General features: G+C 49.9%; 1 protein-coding gene across 4 annotated transcripts in view; it reads right to left on the reverse strand.

Moving 5' to 3' along the window:
* LOC142902263 (LIM homeobox transcription factor 1-beta) overlaps window positions 1–13458 on the reverse strand; it is a 55886-nt gene that overhangs the window by 29358 nt on the left and 13070 nt on the right. For 3 of the 4 annotated variants that reach the window (XM_076047180.1, XM_076047178.1, XM_076047179.1), the window contains exon 4: window positions 816–842. The exons of the other annotated variant lie outside the window; for it this stretch is intronic. In XM_076047180.1, the coding sequence (XP_075903295.1) occupies window positions 816–842 (27 nt within the window). The remainder of the gene's footprint in view (window positions 1–815; window positions 843–13458) is intronic. 4 annotated transcript variants of the gene reach the window in all.

The raw sequence follows: 13458 nt of genomic DNA on the forward strand, positions 1-13458 counted from the left end.
TGGGGTCAAAGCGCGATCAAATTCACACGTGGGGGGTTGAATGTGTTACACCTGCTACAAGCCCCACTCGCGTCAATACGTTTTTTTTTCTTTTTATGCTTAAGCCTCTGCCGGCTTCCCTCCCACCTCGCCCCCCCCCCCCCTCTTCCTCCTGTGCACAAGGAGACACAAAGTAAAGGGCGCGAGGAGACAAAGGACGGAGGCACAAACAGACGGGCAGATAAATCACAGCGTGCGGAGAGGCAGAGCACCGCTGCCCCTGGCTCTGCGGCCGTGACGAGCTGGAATTCTTTTATTTGGAATTTTGATGGGGGCGGGGGAGGGAGGGGGGATCTCAGGCAGTGGTGTAGCGCAGGGTACACGCGGGTACACAGGCTACGCCCGCTTATTGCTCCGTCAGCATGGCGCACACCCACTTCTCAACCCCCCCTCTGATGCGCATCGCTCAGTGGCGTCTGCAAGCCAAGTGCTCTGGTTTTCTGTCATAGGATGGCGAGGGCACGGCCCACCTTACGCCGCCTCTAATTGGCTAGTACTCGATGCCTCTGTTGGTTAGGCTGAGTGTGGAATTTGGGCATGGAGATGATTGATCGTGGAGAACTCTGTCCTTACACAATGTTGTTGCTAATCAGCTGTTCCAAGAGAGATTACAAAAGAAACTACTGGCGTGGGAGGAATACTGGCAAGGCGAGAGTCGCTGTCCACGTTTCAGGTGTGGCTGGATTAAGAAGTTATAATAATAATAATAATAAAAAAGGAACATTTCCCGTGGGTTCTTTTTATCTCAGACATAGATTTTTAAGGTTTTTATTTACCTGACATGTTTCGGCGTATTCTTCAGCCTTCATTAGAGTGTCACATGATGTTGGTCGTGGTGGTATTCCCAAAGAAAAGACAGAATGAACTAAATTCAGACATAATAAGGAACAGTTCACTCAAAATGCATATTTACGCAATAGTCTTTCACTGTGGGGCAGCATTGGGTCAGTAATCACTTATTTCATGAATCCGGAAATGATCCAAGCAAATCTAAGCAGCAGAAACGATGTGAGAACGTGCGAATCCTCCTGGGCTCACTGGGTGAAGTGAACAGAGCAGTCTTACGCACCGCCGTTTATAAAACAGGGCGTTTATCCTCGGCTGAAAGGGCCGTGAATTAAGAGCGCAGCCGCTGCACCGGGAGACGCCCCTGCTGTTTGCTAGCAGGGCCACTGGGTCCGGCGGGCCGGGCTGCCAGGAGACTGGACCACTGTGTGGCAGCACATGGCAGGCACAGACTCCCAACATCTGGATCCAGTTTGCGACGGAGCGCACTGCGCCTGACTCGTCCCTGCCAAGAGGGCAGAATCCCGGCCCCTTTGATTCCCGCTCGCGGGGCCCGCTCTAATTGTCATCCCTCATTATTTAGTCAAAGGTGGAGGAATGAATCAGAGACTATTACAGGGAAATGACATCTCCCCGCTCCGGCGAGAGAACTCCTACTCAGCCCTCTCGTCTCTCCCCCGGCTGATAAGGGCGATGAATTTTGGTTGCAAAACGTCTCCGCCTCGGCCTTTATCATTAAGATACGGCCCCACGCTCTGCCGACACCATGAGCGATGTGGAGGGAGAAGGGCTGGAGCTGGGCTCCAGTCGATGACAGCACGCAATTAGAGAGGGGATACCGGCTGTCGGAAAGGCTTCCACTCGGTGAGAAGAGAAGCTTGCCGGAACAATCGGCGAGATTAGCGCAGAACGTTTTGAATGGAACTGCCCAGAGGGTTATGCAGCCATAAGTTCCTGAAAAGAATTAAAGAAACTACAGAAACTAAAAAAAAAAACAGGAGGGATTTAAGGGATTTACTATTTCCCATTAGGATTAAATAAATTGTTTGTCGAAAACTAAACATGTAAAATAAATAAATAAATTGTCAAATTTATTTTGTGACCTGATAAAAAAATCTCCACTAGAGTGTCGACCCTTCAAATGTCAGTTTAACACCGTCGACCGTCCCCGCTTCCTAATTGTACGAAACCCAGCAGCCGTTTTTACGCATCATTTGGCTTAAAAAAAAAAAATTGCCCGTCATTTGCAGTTTGACTGAAAAAGACCCTTCAGCAAACGGTCGCCATGGGCAACCGAAATAACAACACTGTAACGCAATATTCAAAAACAATTCCTAAACAGATTTCTTCTGAAGATGTCAAGTCACTATTGGATGGAGGCAGGATGGATGTGATATTGCACGCGCACAGTAATTTCATTTGTGGATTGTTCTCAGGCGCTGCAGCCTGGGCAGCCCGGGAACGAGGCCCTGAGCCTCTGTGTGTGTGTGTGTGTGTGTGTGTGTGTGTGTGTGTGTGGGAGGGCGGGGGGGGGAGAACAGGTTTTGTTGCAGAGCCAGTGTCCTCGATATTTCCTTTGTTTGTTTTGAAAACTCGCTAAAGTGTGGAATTGTTCCCAGTTCCTGCAGTTGAACTGTGATCCGCTCAATTCCACTGCTTTTGACCCGGAATGACATCGTTCACTCATTCGGAGGAAAAGAGCTGCGCCGCAAACTGCTTTGCCCTCTTGTGTAATTTTTTTTTTTATCAGCCACAAGCTTCTGAAAATAAAGACTTGCCTTCAGTAGCGACAAGCGAACGCAGGCAACGTGCATCGGACGGGTGTTCGGCGCTACGATTTAGCGGGCTATGATTTCTTTTTGGCGCTAATTGCGCAATTCCACTTAAGAGGCTGACAGCGAGGGGGGGTGGGGTGGGGTGGGGGCTTTGCAGGACTCGGCGGCGCGACACTCATCCATCATCGCCTTAACCGATTGCATCCCTTCCGAAAGGCTCAACACGCTAACACCATTAGCCCTACTGCCGGGCATCTAACTAGCACATCACTCACGCGGCTACATGCTAACAGCATTACGGCTAATGCCGCCCCTCTAACTAACGCATCCGTCACAGGGGTGGAAATCCTGTGGCTCTGCGGATACCACTCCGCAGCACAATCACGCGCCGCCGCTTGGCTAATGCCCCGCATTCATCTCCCAAAGCGGCTCAACGCGGCGAGAGACGGTCGGCGGCTCCGATCCCCGCCCGGGGTTCTCGGGCCCGGCGACACATCAGAGTCGCGGGAGATCGCGGCGCGATTGCGATTTCATATTTCTCACAGGCGGCAACGGCACCGGGATGATGATTCTTAATTAGAAGCGGAATCGGAGGGAGAGAGAGCGTAAAAAAAACAGGAGAGACGCATTCATCCGCGCGGCGGCTTCCTTTTCCCGAGCTTTGTTTAAGATGGGTGCCAGCGTGCTAACGGCATTAATGAAGTTATAAAGAATTATGAGGGGAAATCAAATTTGCCTCGCCACTTGAGCGCCACTAAAATGCCAAACAATAAACTACCAGATTGCAAATTAGATCAGTAAAAATATCAAACACATTGCGGTGCAGGGAAAAATCCATAATTGCATTTAGTGCCTGGGCCTCTCCTGGGGCGGGTGGGGGGGGAGGAGAGAGAGAGGGGGAGAGAGAGAGACACTAAAGATCATCAGCAGGCTACACGGGAGCCGCTATTGACAGAGCAGTAAAAATCGACAGGCTAACTAAATAAACACTCCGGGCTCCATTAAATATTCAACGGCTGAGATTTGACAGCCTTCCGCGCCGCCCGCCCTCCGCCGGCTCCTCTCTGCGGCGCTTCTTCTTCTTCTTCTCCTTCTTCTTCTTCTCACCACCCCCGTCATCCCCCCCCGCCCCCCTCCACCAACTCCTCCCCCTCACCACCCACCCCCGTGACTCCATGACAGCAATAAATGATGCGCTGCCTGAGGGCGCCGCTCCAGCGGGAGACCTGGAAGGATCGAGCAGGGGAGCAAAAGAAATAAAGGGGAGACAGCCTATGACCAATGGCCATTAACCGAGGGCTGAGACAGGGGCCTGTGACACCCGCCGACCCCCCCCGCCCACCACCACCACCGCTGCCGCTGCCGCCGCCGCCGCACACGAGTTGCAACCCTGACGCAACACACACACACACACACACACACACACACACACACAGCCTCCTCCTTCCCTCCATTTTGTCGTTTTCCTTCCGACGCCGCAAATCCAGCTGCGATCTTGGGGGGAAAAGTTCAAAATAAATTTTTTTTTTTGTTTTTTTTCCTCGTCGTTCGACCAGCATGGAAAATACAACATGGGTCACAAGTCCCGGGCCGAGATGGCCCACATCCGTCTGCCGCGGCGGGCGGCGGGGGCGGTCGGGGCGGAGGTGGTAGGGGCGGAGGTGGTGGGTGGGGTGGGGGGTGGGGTGGGGGGTGGGCGCTATGCAAATGAGAGATGACAGCGTTATTGTGCGAGGAATATCAATGGAGTAATTACTGTTCCATGTCGGGCTATTGGCCTCGCCGCTGCCGCCGCCGCCGCCACCGCGCCCAGCCGGCGCGCTTCATTTCTCAGCCGCCGCTGCCTCTCGGGGGAGAGATGAGCGGCGCTCTGGAGAGCAGAGCTAATAATGGCAGCGCCGATCCGGGCAGGGCTTAGACGAGCCCCGGGGTCCCGAGCCGCAGACTGCTAAACGTTGCGAGGGGGTCTCGGGAGAGCCCCCCGGCCAAGATGAAATGATTAAAAAATAAATAAAAAAATAAAAAAAACACCACCAGCAGCACCACCCAGCCTGACTGACAAGCTGACCGACCACCTATAAACTCCACTTTGTGCGGTCGGTGTCAAAGCGCCCCCCGCCCACCCCACCACCACCACCCCCCACCCCGCCCCACTGCGCCCACCTCACTTCAATCATAACAGCGGGTGACCTTTCTGGACATTAGCTGGCTGGCGGACAATAATTCTTACCAGTGAGGAAGAAGGAGAAGAAGAAGAAGAAGAGGAGGAGGAGGAGGAGGAGGAGGAGGAGAGAGGACGTCTGAAGAAACACACTGCTGCTGCTGCTGCGGCTGCTGCTGCTGCGGCTGCCGCCGCTGCTGCCGCTGATGCTCGGCGCGCTCAAACACCGCAGGATGACAGGATTGAGGGGATTTGTTAAGTGATAGAAGTGATAATTACGAGTAAATAGAAAAGGATCCAGTCGGCACTTTGCTTCGCTGACAGCGTCAGATCATAATGATCTGCCGCTTTGGCTGCTTTGTAGCGGCCCTGGCAGCCCTCCAACCAGCCGACTCCTCCGCTGGCACGTTAAAAAGCGCAAATTTGTCGGGGGGTGGGGGTTGGGGGAGGAGGATGAGCCCACCTTCCTCGAGGTGCGAAAAGCGTCGCCTGCCCGTAAAATGTCAACTTTATCATCTAGTTTTCTTTTCTTTTTTTTTTCCGCCAACACGTGAGGGATCGTCCAATAAATAAAGGCGCTGAGGGGCCACAGGTTCACCTGAATGCAGAGGAAGGATGATCAAAGGAAGGACGGCTGGTACGAGGCGCCCGCGGCTGTGAATTAACATAGCGAGCAGGAGGAATGCCTCTCCCATACACCTCAGAGAGGCGGCGGCCTAATCAATTTCCTTTACGTACAATGAAAAAAAAAAAAAAAATGGCCGTCATCTTTATTCATGCATGTGTTTGTAATTCACTCTAAGAGAAGTTCTTCCCTTGTTTTGGTGCAGCTGAAAATGTTCAAATGTAACCAGTCAAATTAAACACACACAAACATACACACACACACACACATATAATATATATATATGTATATATATAAAATATACAGTATATTTGTATAGCAGAAGGAAATGGTATTGGTTTTTAATTAGGTGTTCATTTGTTAAAAAAAAAAAATTGAACACACACACACGACACACACACACACACACACACACACACTCATAGACGCACGTTAATGTTTAATGTCACCATTGTAAATTCTTTACGGTTTCGCTCTTGTGTTTAAAAATCCTTCATCTTCCACGTCAACGTGATAGACCTCAACTTTGGTCAAAGCCTCACGTCTTTCATTTATGCTCAGTAATTCTGCGACAGCGGTGAAGTCGTCTGGTGCCAAATGTTTAAGACAATCAAAGTGTGAGGGGGAGATAAATTACACTTATCTAGTATTTTTGCCCATTTTAAACATGTTGAGATTGAATTGGAGCTAAGTCCTTCCAGCGGTCGTTTTCCAGAACTGGCACCTCTTTTTCGTACTTTTTTTTTTTTTTTTTTTTTTTAAATAAGCTAGTTTATAGATGTAAATTTAGAGCTGAGCCACTTTGGAGCAATTTTTTTTTTTTTAAACAAAGCTATTAGGCAACGTTGTCAAATAAATCTGAGGTAAAAAGTGGTCCGAGCAGGACAGCTATAGTAAAAAAAAAAAAAAGAAGACAAAAAAGCTGCAGGAATTTTTAAATTTAAAATTCCACAAAATTGGGTTCATCACTGCATTTCCCCTCTTATTTATGGCGACTCCGCTTGGGCAGACACAGCAATAAAATCCTGAAATATGACGGGGGTGAATGCAGGTTTAGCTGAGTCAGAGGACGGGTCGCCATAAATATTACCCACCCAGAGGAAAATGTAAAAATCTTGTGCATCCCCAGTTTCATTCAGCCATTGTTACCCGGTCGCTCTCGCCTGCAGCAGAGAGAGCAGCACTCTTTAACACTCACGCCCGAGACAAGCAAAAACAAAAAAAATAAAACCAGCAGCCACAAATTACAGCTGTCCGCACCTGGTGATATCTCTGTGATCCCAGTCGGGGGAGCTTACAAGACACGGTGTGCACGAGAGAAGGAATGAAAAAAAAAAAAAAAAACGAAAAAACCCCCGAAAAAAAAGAGGTTCCTGCACTGCACTTCCACCCCGGCGTTATTTATTTCCAGGTCAGGTGCACCTCTGCCAGTGTCCAGACACCTCATACGTCTTCCAGGAAGAGGACGGCCTTATCTCCGCAGCTATCTGGCCGGCAATAATTCCCACTTAGAGCCGCAGCCTGCAGCAAACCGCAGGACGGGACGTGACGGGAACGGCTGTCCCACGCCGAGCGCCACTCCCATCCCTTGACGAAAAAACAAAAAAAAAAACCCGATATGAACGTGACCACATGAGAAAACAGTATCTGTCTTCACTCCCCCAGAGGACTTTTCTTTTTTTTCTTTTTTTCCAGCCTGTTGCCGGAGTGTGTGTTGGCGGTAGGGGAATCAACCCCACCCCCATGTCTCAACTCAACGACTCAATCAAGCTCCTTCCCATTTTGAGGAGCACCGCTTGGAACCCGAGCTGAGCTCCGCACAAAGCGCCTTCCTCTTTCCACACAAGGTTGGGGTGGGCTGAACCTTTTTGTCCCCTCAGGCCCCTTTTTACACGGAAACGACGTTTCCGAGAATTTTCGGAAACGGTCTTAAAAATATCCACATATATTTACACGGAGAGGCTGGAAACGACTTAAACGATGTAGTACCTATGCCAGGCCTGGTGTGGCGCTGCAACTTTCCTCCCCGAAGGCAGAAGAAGAAGACCTGGAGCACAGCACGTTTACAGAAGTGGCAGCTCAATAACGACGTAGCAACTCAGAGACAGCAAAGATCGCCCGCGAAAAGACAGTGCGGATAAACGACAGAGTTGAACTTCTGCTTCGAGATACTTCAGAACACAAAGCCTTCAAAGGTCCATGTTAAGGCTGACAGGGAGTCTTGCCAGTAAACGTTGCTGACATTTTGGTCATTTAGGTTTTCTGGTGCTATATCCCAGTCCACCGCCCCAAGAAATCAATAGAAAGTACAATAGGAAGTTTGCAAATCGCTTTCATTTTCACTTTGCACACAATCCACAAGCACCATGTGTTATTGTTCACTATATTTTGCGGTAACAAGTCCGTTGCCTGGCGTGGTTGTTTTTGTTGTTGTTGTGAGTGGTCGTCTGCACCTCACAGCGGCTCAGGTTGTAAGGAGGGGGGAGGGGTTTAGAGCTGTGACATCAACCAAAAAGATCGGTTTCGGCGTTTCCACGAAGCCGGGCAGGGCGGCGCTTTCAAAGTGATCCACTCTGGAGAGCGTTTCCGAAAATGTGACTTCTTTTCAGAGGAAACCGTCTCGGTGTAAACGGGCCCTCAGTTTTGAGGCTGAAGAAAAGGAACGCGCCTTCCACCCCTTCGGCATCCCGTTTCAACAATCAAGGTTGGCGGCACCAGAAGGAGAAACCGCCGACGCTTCCCTCGCTCGCTCACTGCTATTGTTCTTTCCTTTTAACGGGCCTGTTTTCTTGGGACTCGGAGGCTGTTTCTTAAAAAAGCAATAAAGAACCCCTCCCTCCTTTCCTCCCTCCCTCTCGCGGCCTCGCCGTGCCATAAATCGCCAGGCTATGACTAACTGGCTGTTTTGTTTATTATTCCTGTTTCTTCATTTAATGTCCTCTCGGCAGAGCTTTGATCCCCGCTAACCTTATGGATCCTCACCGTAAACACTTACCTCCCGAAGACGTTTTTATCGCCCGGAGGCTCGACGCAAGGCATCTGCACGGAAGTGAGGCAACAGATAAACTTGGCTTGTTACCGGCGAGGGCAAGGAGGACAAGAGAGTCTCCAAATAAAACAGTTCTCCAACTCCGTCCGAGCGGTCTGGGACATGCAGCTCGGTGTTGTCGGGTTGTGAGTGATAGCACTGCTGTCGCTCTGGAAACGTCCTTTTTTTACAGCTTCAAACCCCAAAAAGTTAACGTTAAGTTAAGAAAAGTGAATATGAGTAGAGTACTCAGGACTGATACTTGATACTGATATTAGTATCAATAAATATCTATGTTATAAATATCTATGTGCATCTCTAGAAATAATAAATTGGGCTTTGGCCTGTGGAAATGCTGGCCACCTCGTAACAAAGCTTACAAACCATAAATTTGAACTGCAGCATGAGTTGCAACAAGCTTGCGCAGCCGTGATCAGCTGCTGCTGCAGAGCATTTCAGGGTTTAATAAGGTGCATTAATGCAATGTTGCAGGGAAAAATAGTATTTACTCACACGTTAGGAAAAACGAAAGCACAGCCGAGTGAAAAGTCGCCGGCCACTGAAGGAATTTTTCGAGTTGAGCTCCGTCTGAGCAAGCGATGATGCATTCAGCGACTCAAACACCGCCGGTGGCGTGCCGGTAATTCCGATCGCTTTTCTTTGGAACCATTCTAAAAAAAACAACAAAAAAAAAATGCAGACCTGAAGCACCCAGCGTGTCTGAGCGGAGGAGCCGCCAGCGACGCTCCTGCAGGAGACCGCAGGAATTGCTTATCGCCGCCGATCGCGCTGACTTAACACGGAGCAGGCCCTCTCTTCTCGAACCTGCGTGGTTGCCTCATCCCACACTGAGACGTACACATGCCTTGGCATGACCTCTACCCCCTTTTTTCCTCTCCCCCCGCCCTCGTTCCAGCCCCACATCCTAAGAGACGGTACCGCGGCTGTCCCGGTGAGGCGCCGCCCCGCTGTGCGGAGGAACAAAGCGCAAAAAACTCGAGACAAACGTCCCCCCCCCCCCCCCCCCCCCCCACCCCTCCTTTGTTCCACTTTATTCCAACCCATTCTTCACCTTAGCAATCAGCAGAGAGTCCTCTCTTTGCCCCCTTTTGCCGTTTGGTCGTGATTATGAAAAATTCAGATGAACAAATAATAAGAAAGAATAACGACCGCGGTGAATAAAAAATAAAAACAGGAGCAACCTGAGAGAGGGAAATAAAACGCGATCGCCGGGGCAAAGTAAGAGTTTCCACGAGCCTTTGCCAAGGAAGGCACCATTAAATGTTATGGGCACGTCAAGGGCCCAGGGAGCATGTTGGTCAGCGCAGTGGGAGTATGACATCTTACACTGTGCAGGGCCTCACTCTGGACTGTGCAGACGGGGCTTCAAAAGAAACTCCGCCGTCGGGGGAAAAAAACAGTCGGCGCGCCTCAAAAAACGCAGCGGCGCTAGGCAGCCCCGCTCGCGCGGAGATAAATGTTGAGCTAACTCACCCTTGGAGGGGGCGGGGGTGGGGTTGGGACGCACGGCGGCTGATGTATTATAGCGACTACGGCGAGATTTCTCCGACGCGAGGAATCCCGGGCGAAGCCGAGACGCCGCCGCCACCGCCGCCGCCGCCGCCGCACAGCTGGAGGAAAAGGCGGAGCTCCGTCGTCGCCCAGGAGGGACGACTCCGAGCCGCGCCGACGCTTGTCAGCGCCGTTTATTGCTTCCTTAAAATATCTTTAAAAGACGAGCCGTTGAGCAAAAGAGAAACTGTCGAGGAGCCGGGGGTGTAAATCTCTTTTTAATGGCGCCGATCCCTCGCTTCCACGCAGCCGCCCGCTGGTTCTCGCTCCCCTCCCCCGCGGTCACCTCGTTACCCATTGTCTCGGCCGTCTCGCTTCGACCAAATATTGCGAAACGACGAGCGTTTTCACTCCTGGTCGCTGTGCTCGACTTCTTTGTTTCCGTGGCTCTCGGGTCAAGAGAGTTCAGGTAGAGGTTTGACGTCGACGTTGTAGAACATACGGTGCATTGTGACGGCCACCGGATGACAAGGAAAATATTTTTGTATTATTTTTTTGGGGTATTTTCTCTTTTTTGTAGCCCTCGGAGTTCCTCCAGTGAGGATGGCTTTTGACAGGAATCCCCCTCCCCCCCTCCCACCCCCCTGAAAAAGCCTCCTCTTCTCCCCCAGGTTAAGTTAGTTCCTGGTGGGATGTTTTTGTGCTGAGGGGCCACCTCTCCGTCTTATCTTCCTGTCATCTCAGTGGGACGGCAGGGCACGACTCTCTCTCTGGCTCCAGAACCGCAGGCTTCCTCCAAAGGCCAAAACCACCGCTGCACGCTGCGCTCGCTCTTGTGAGAGGAGGGATTGTTTGGGGTGTGTCAGAGCTTTTTTAGCTCCAGAATAGAACAAAATAAAAGGCAGGTAAAGTCATATACAAAATGCTTTTTATATATAAATAGTTCCGCTTATGTAAGTGCTAGTACTGAAGTACAGACATGAGGTGGAAGGCTTGTGATTGACAGGTGACCTTTGGCTGACGGAAAATTCCTTGTCTGGCATATGAAGGCATCCAGTGGCTATTTATAGACGGATGAAATAAAGGAAACTGAGCCTCGTTTTTGTTTGTATGATTTGTTTGTGTGCACGAGGATCATGTTTTAGCTCTAAACTGGGTCACATTCTTCTTTTCACACAGCCATGTGTAAAACTAGAACGTGTGTTTTTGGTTCATATCAAAATGTGTATTATTTTACCAACAAATGATAAGATGCTTATCAGCCATTGCAGGTTATTGTACAAAAACATAAATGTAATTTAAATATACGAAGTGAAAAGCGTTCAGGGTGCAGCTTGTTGATGCCGCTTTCATTCTGACTCGAACTGCTGTTACTGATGCGTGTTGATTGGTTGGCCAGCGAACGTAAACGCCTTCCAGAAATTGTCAGAAAATGTCACTCAGCCCGAAAGATTTCTCTGCATGTGATGATATTGCTGAAGCAGCCTGTGGATCAACCCTAGGAGATCCTGGCGACATCTTGCGCCATTCTGTATTTTCATCATCATTGTTATTCTTTTAAGCCATTTTAGCGGCGTTGAACGACTGTGGCTCAGATTTGCTACAGGACGTTCACCTCAGGCTGACTTCAGAGTTGTTGTCTCAGTTTCTTACATATATCGTATTATATATTATATACGCTGTTTCTACTTTATATTGATCAGAAATATCCTTACACTGTCAATTATGTTCGAAATACAATTAAAAATTGATATGGGTATTTCAGGAGGAAGTGGTTTCAAAGGATAACTAACGTAACATTTTTACAACAGTCTTTAGGAACGTGACGAATTCGAAAACAACGGATCAAACTCAACTTTGCAGCTAATTATTGACACATCTCAGGGCTTAGGGAGCAGTGTGATGTTGACACGCTGACCCTTAAAAGGATTAATACATAACATTACTCCAGATGGGAAGGTAACGTTCCTGCTAATGCAACGTGTATTTGTCAGCCTTCGAGCACGATCACAACAAACGCGCACAAGCGCGCACAGCAGAAATACGTTGAGCTCGCCGAGGAACAATAACAAGGTAACGGTCCAAGAAGGACACAGAGCGGCAGCATTAGCTATCCCTCGTGCGGTAAGTCACCCGTCGTAATAAAATCTCCATAATAATAAAATCGCGCCTGGCAGAACTGTGTGCGTAGCTCCACGCAGACATAGCTGCGGCCGATAAGAAAACACAGTGTGTGTGTGTGTGTGTGTGTGTGTGTGTGTGTGTGTGTGTGTGTGTGTGTGTGAGTTTGGGGAGCGCAAGTAAAAATCCGGGTTAATGCACTTAGAACATTGTTTGCAAAGGACAAGCGTGTTTTGCTAGTTGCCTTGCGGGGGGGCGTGGCCTCAGCCAAGCAACACTAACTTTCATGTTTGTGCTGTTTAAAAAAAAAAGAAAAAGAAAAGAGAAGTCAAGTCCCTCTGTTAAATTTAACTGCAGCTCGAAGGAGCCCAACTTTTCCGGAGCAGCAGATAGAAATTCCTCCTCTGTCAGGCGGAATGAGGCCGCAATAATTTCTCGAACATGTAAGCCATAAAAGAGATGCTGATGTCGGCGAGCGTGCCGTGACCCCGCCGACCCCCAGCGCCTGCTGCTTGGCCCCTGGTTTGTGTAAGCGGCGTCCGGTTAAAGGCTACCAGAGGCCTTTTTTTTTTTTTTTTTCTTTCCCCGCATCGCGCACGCGACGTTTCCAAGGAGAGATGAACCAATTAATCTGATTATAGTCGCAAATCCTCCGACATGTGTAGGCCTGTCTCGCCGCCATGTGCGATGCAGATGTGGCATCCATGTGTGAGCACGCGTGTACCTGTGTGTGTGTGTGTGTGTGTGTGTGTGTGTGCGTGTGTGTGCGTGCGTGTGTGTGTGTGTGTGTGTGTGTTCAGATAACGTAATCCAAACACAGATGGACTTTGCGCGTGTGCGCAAAATCTTTGTCTTGGCAGCAAATAAACGCCGAAAATAAAATAAATGACTTGGCATTGGGCAAACTCATCCACGTAAGCTAAGGCGAGCGGGCGCGCGGGCAGGCGAGGACGGAAAGAAGCGGCTGCAACTGTATGCAAATCCATCCGGCGGGTGACTGGCGTGGCTCGTCGGATGTCAGAACGTGACAGTTGAAATAAAACACCGGCTGATACAGTGAAACCATCTGTCAAAGCTCTTTGCGGTCTGTTTAAAAACACAACACCCGGAGCACTTAGAGGCTTTCTTTTTTTTTTTTTTCAAACAGTCCCCCCTGCTTTCTTTTTCTTTTCTTTTTTTTTTCTTACTGGCACCGCTATGAATATGGCTATTCTGAGGGGCCGATGCTTTCGCTTTCACGCCGCCGACTGCAGCCCAGGCGGCAACGGCAGCCGCCGCCCGGCAGTGCCGAGGGGGCGGGAGGAAGTGGAACGAGGAGCTGACAGACAGGGCCTGATACTGCACTTCCAGCACGGGGCCCGATCCCCAGCTAACCCCCTTGCGCTGACAGCCAGGATGTAGCACTCATCCA

Source organism: Nelusetta ayraudi, unplaced genomic scaffold, assembly GCF_046127955.1.
Source record: "Nelusetta ayraudi isolate G7.1 ecotype Tasmania unplaced genomic scaffold, CSIRO-AGI_Nayr_v1 ptg000092l, whole genome shotgun sequence".
Lineage (NCBI taxonomy): Eukaryota > Metazoa > Chordata > Actinopteri > Tetraodontiformes > Monacanthidae > Nelusetta > Nelusetta ayraudi.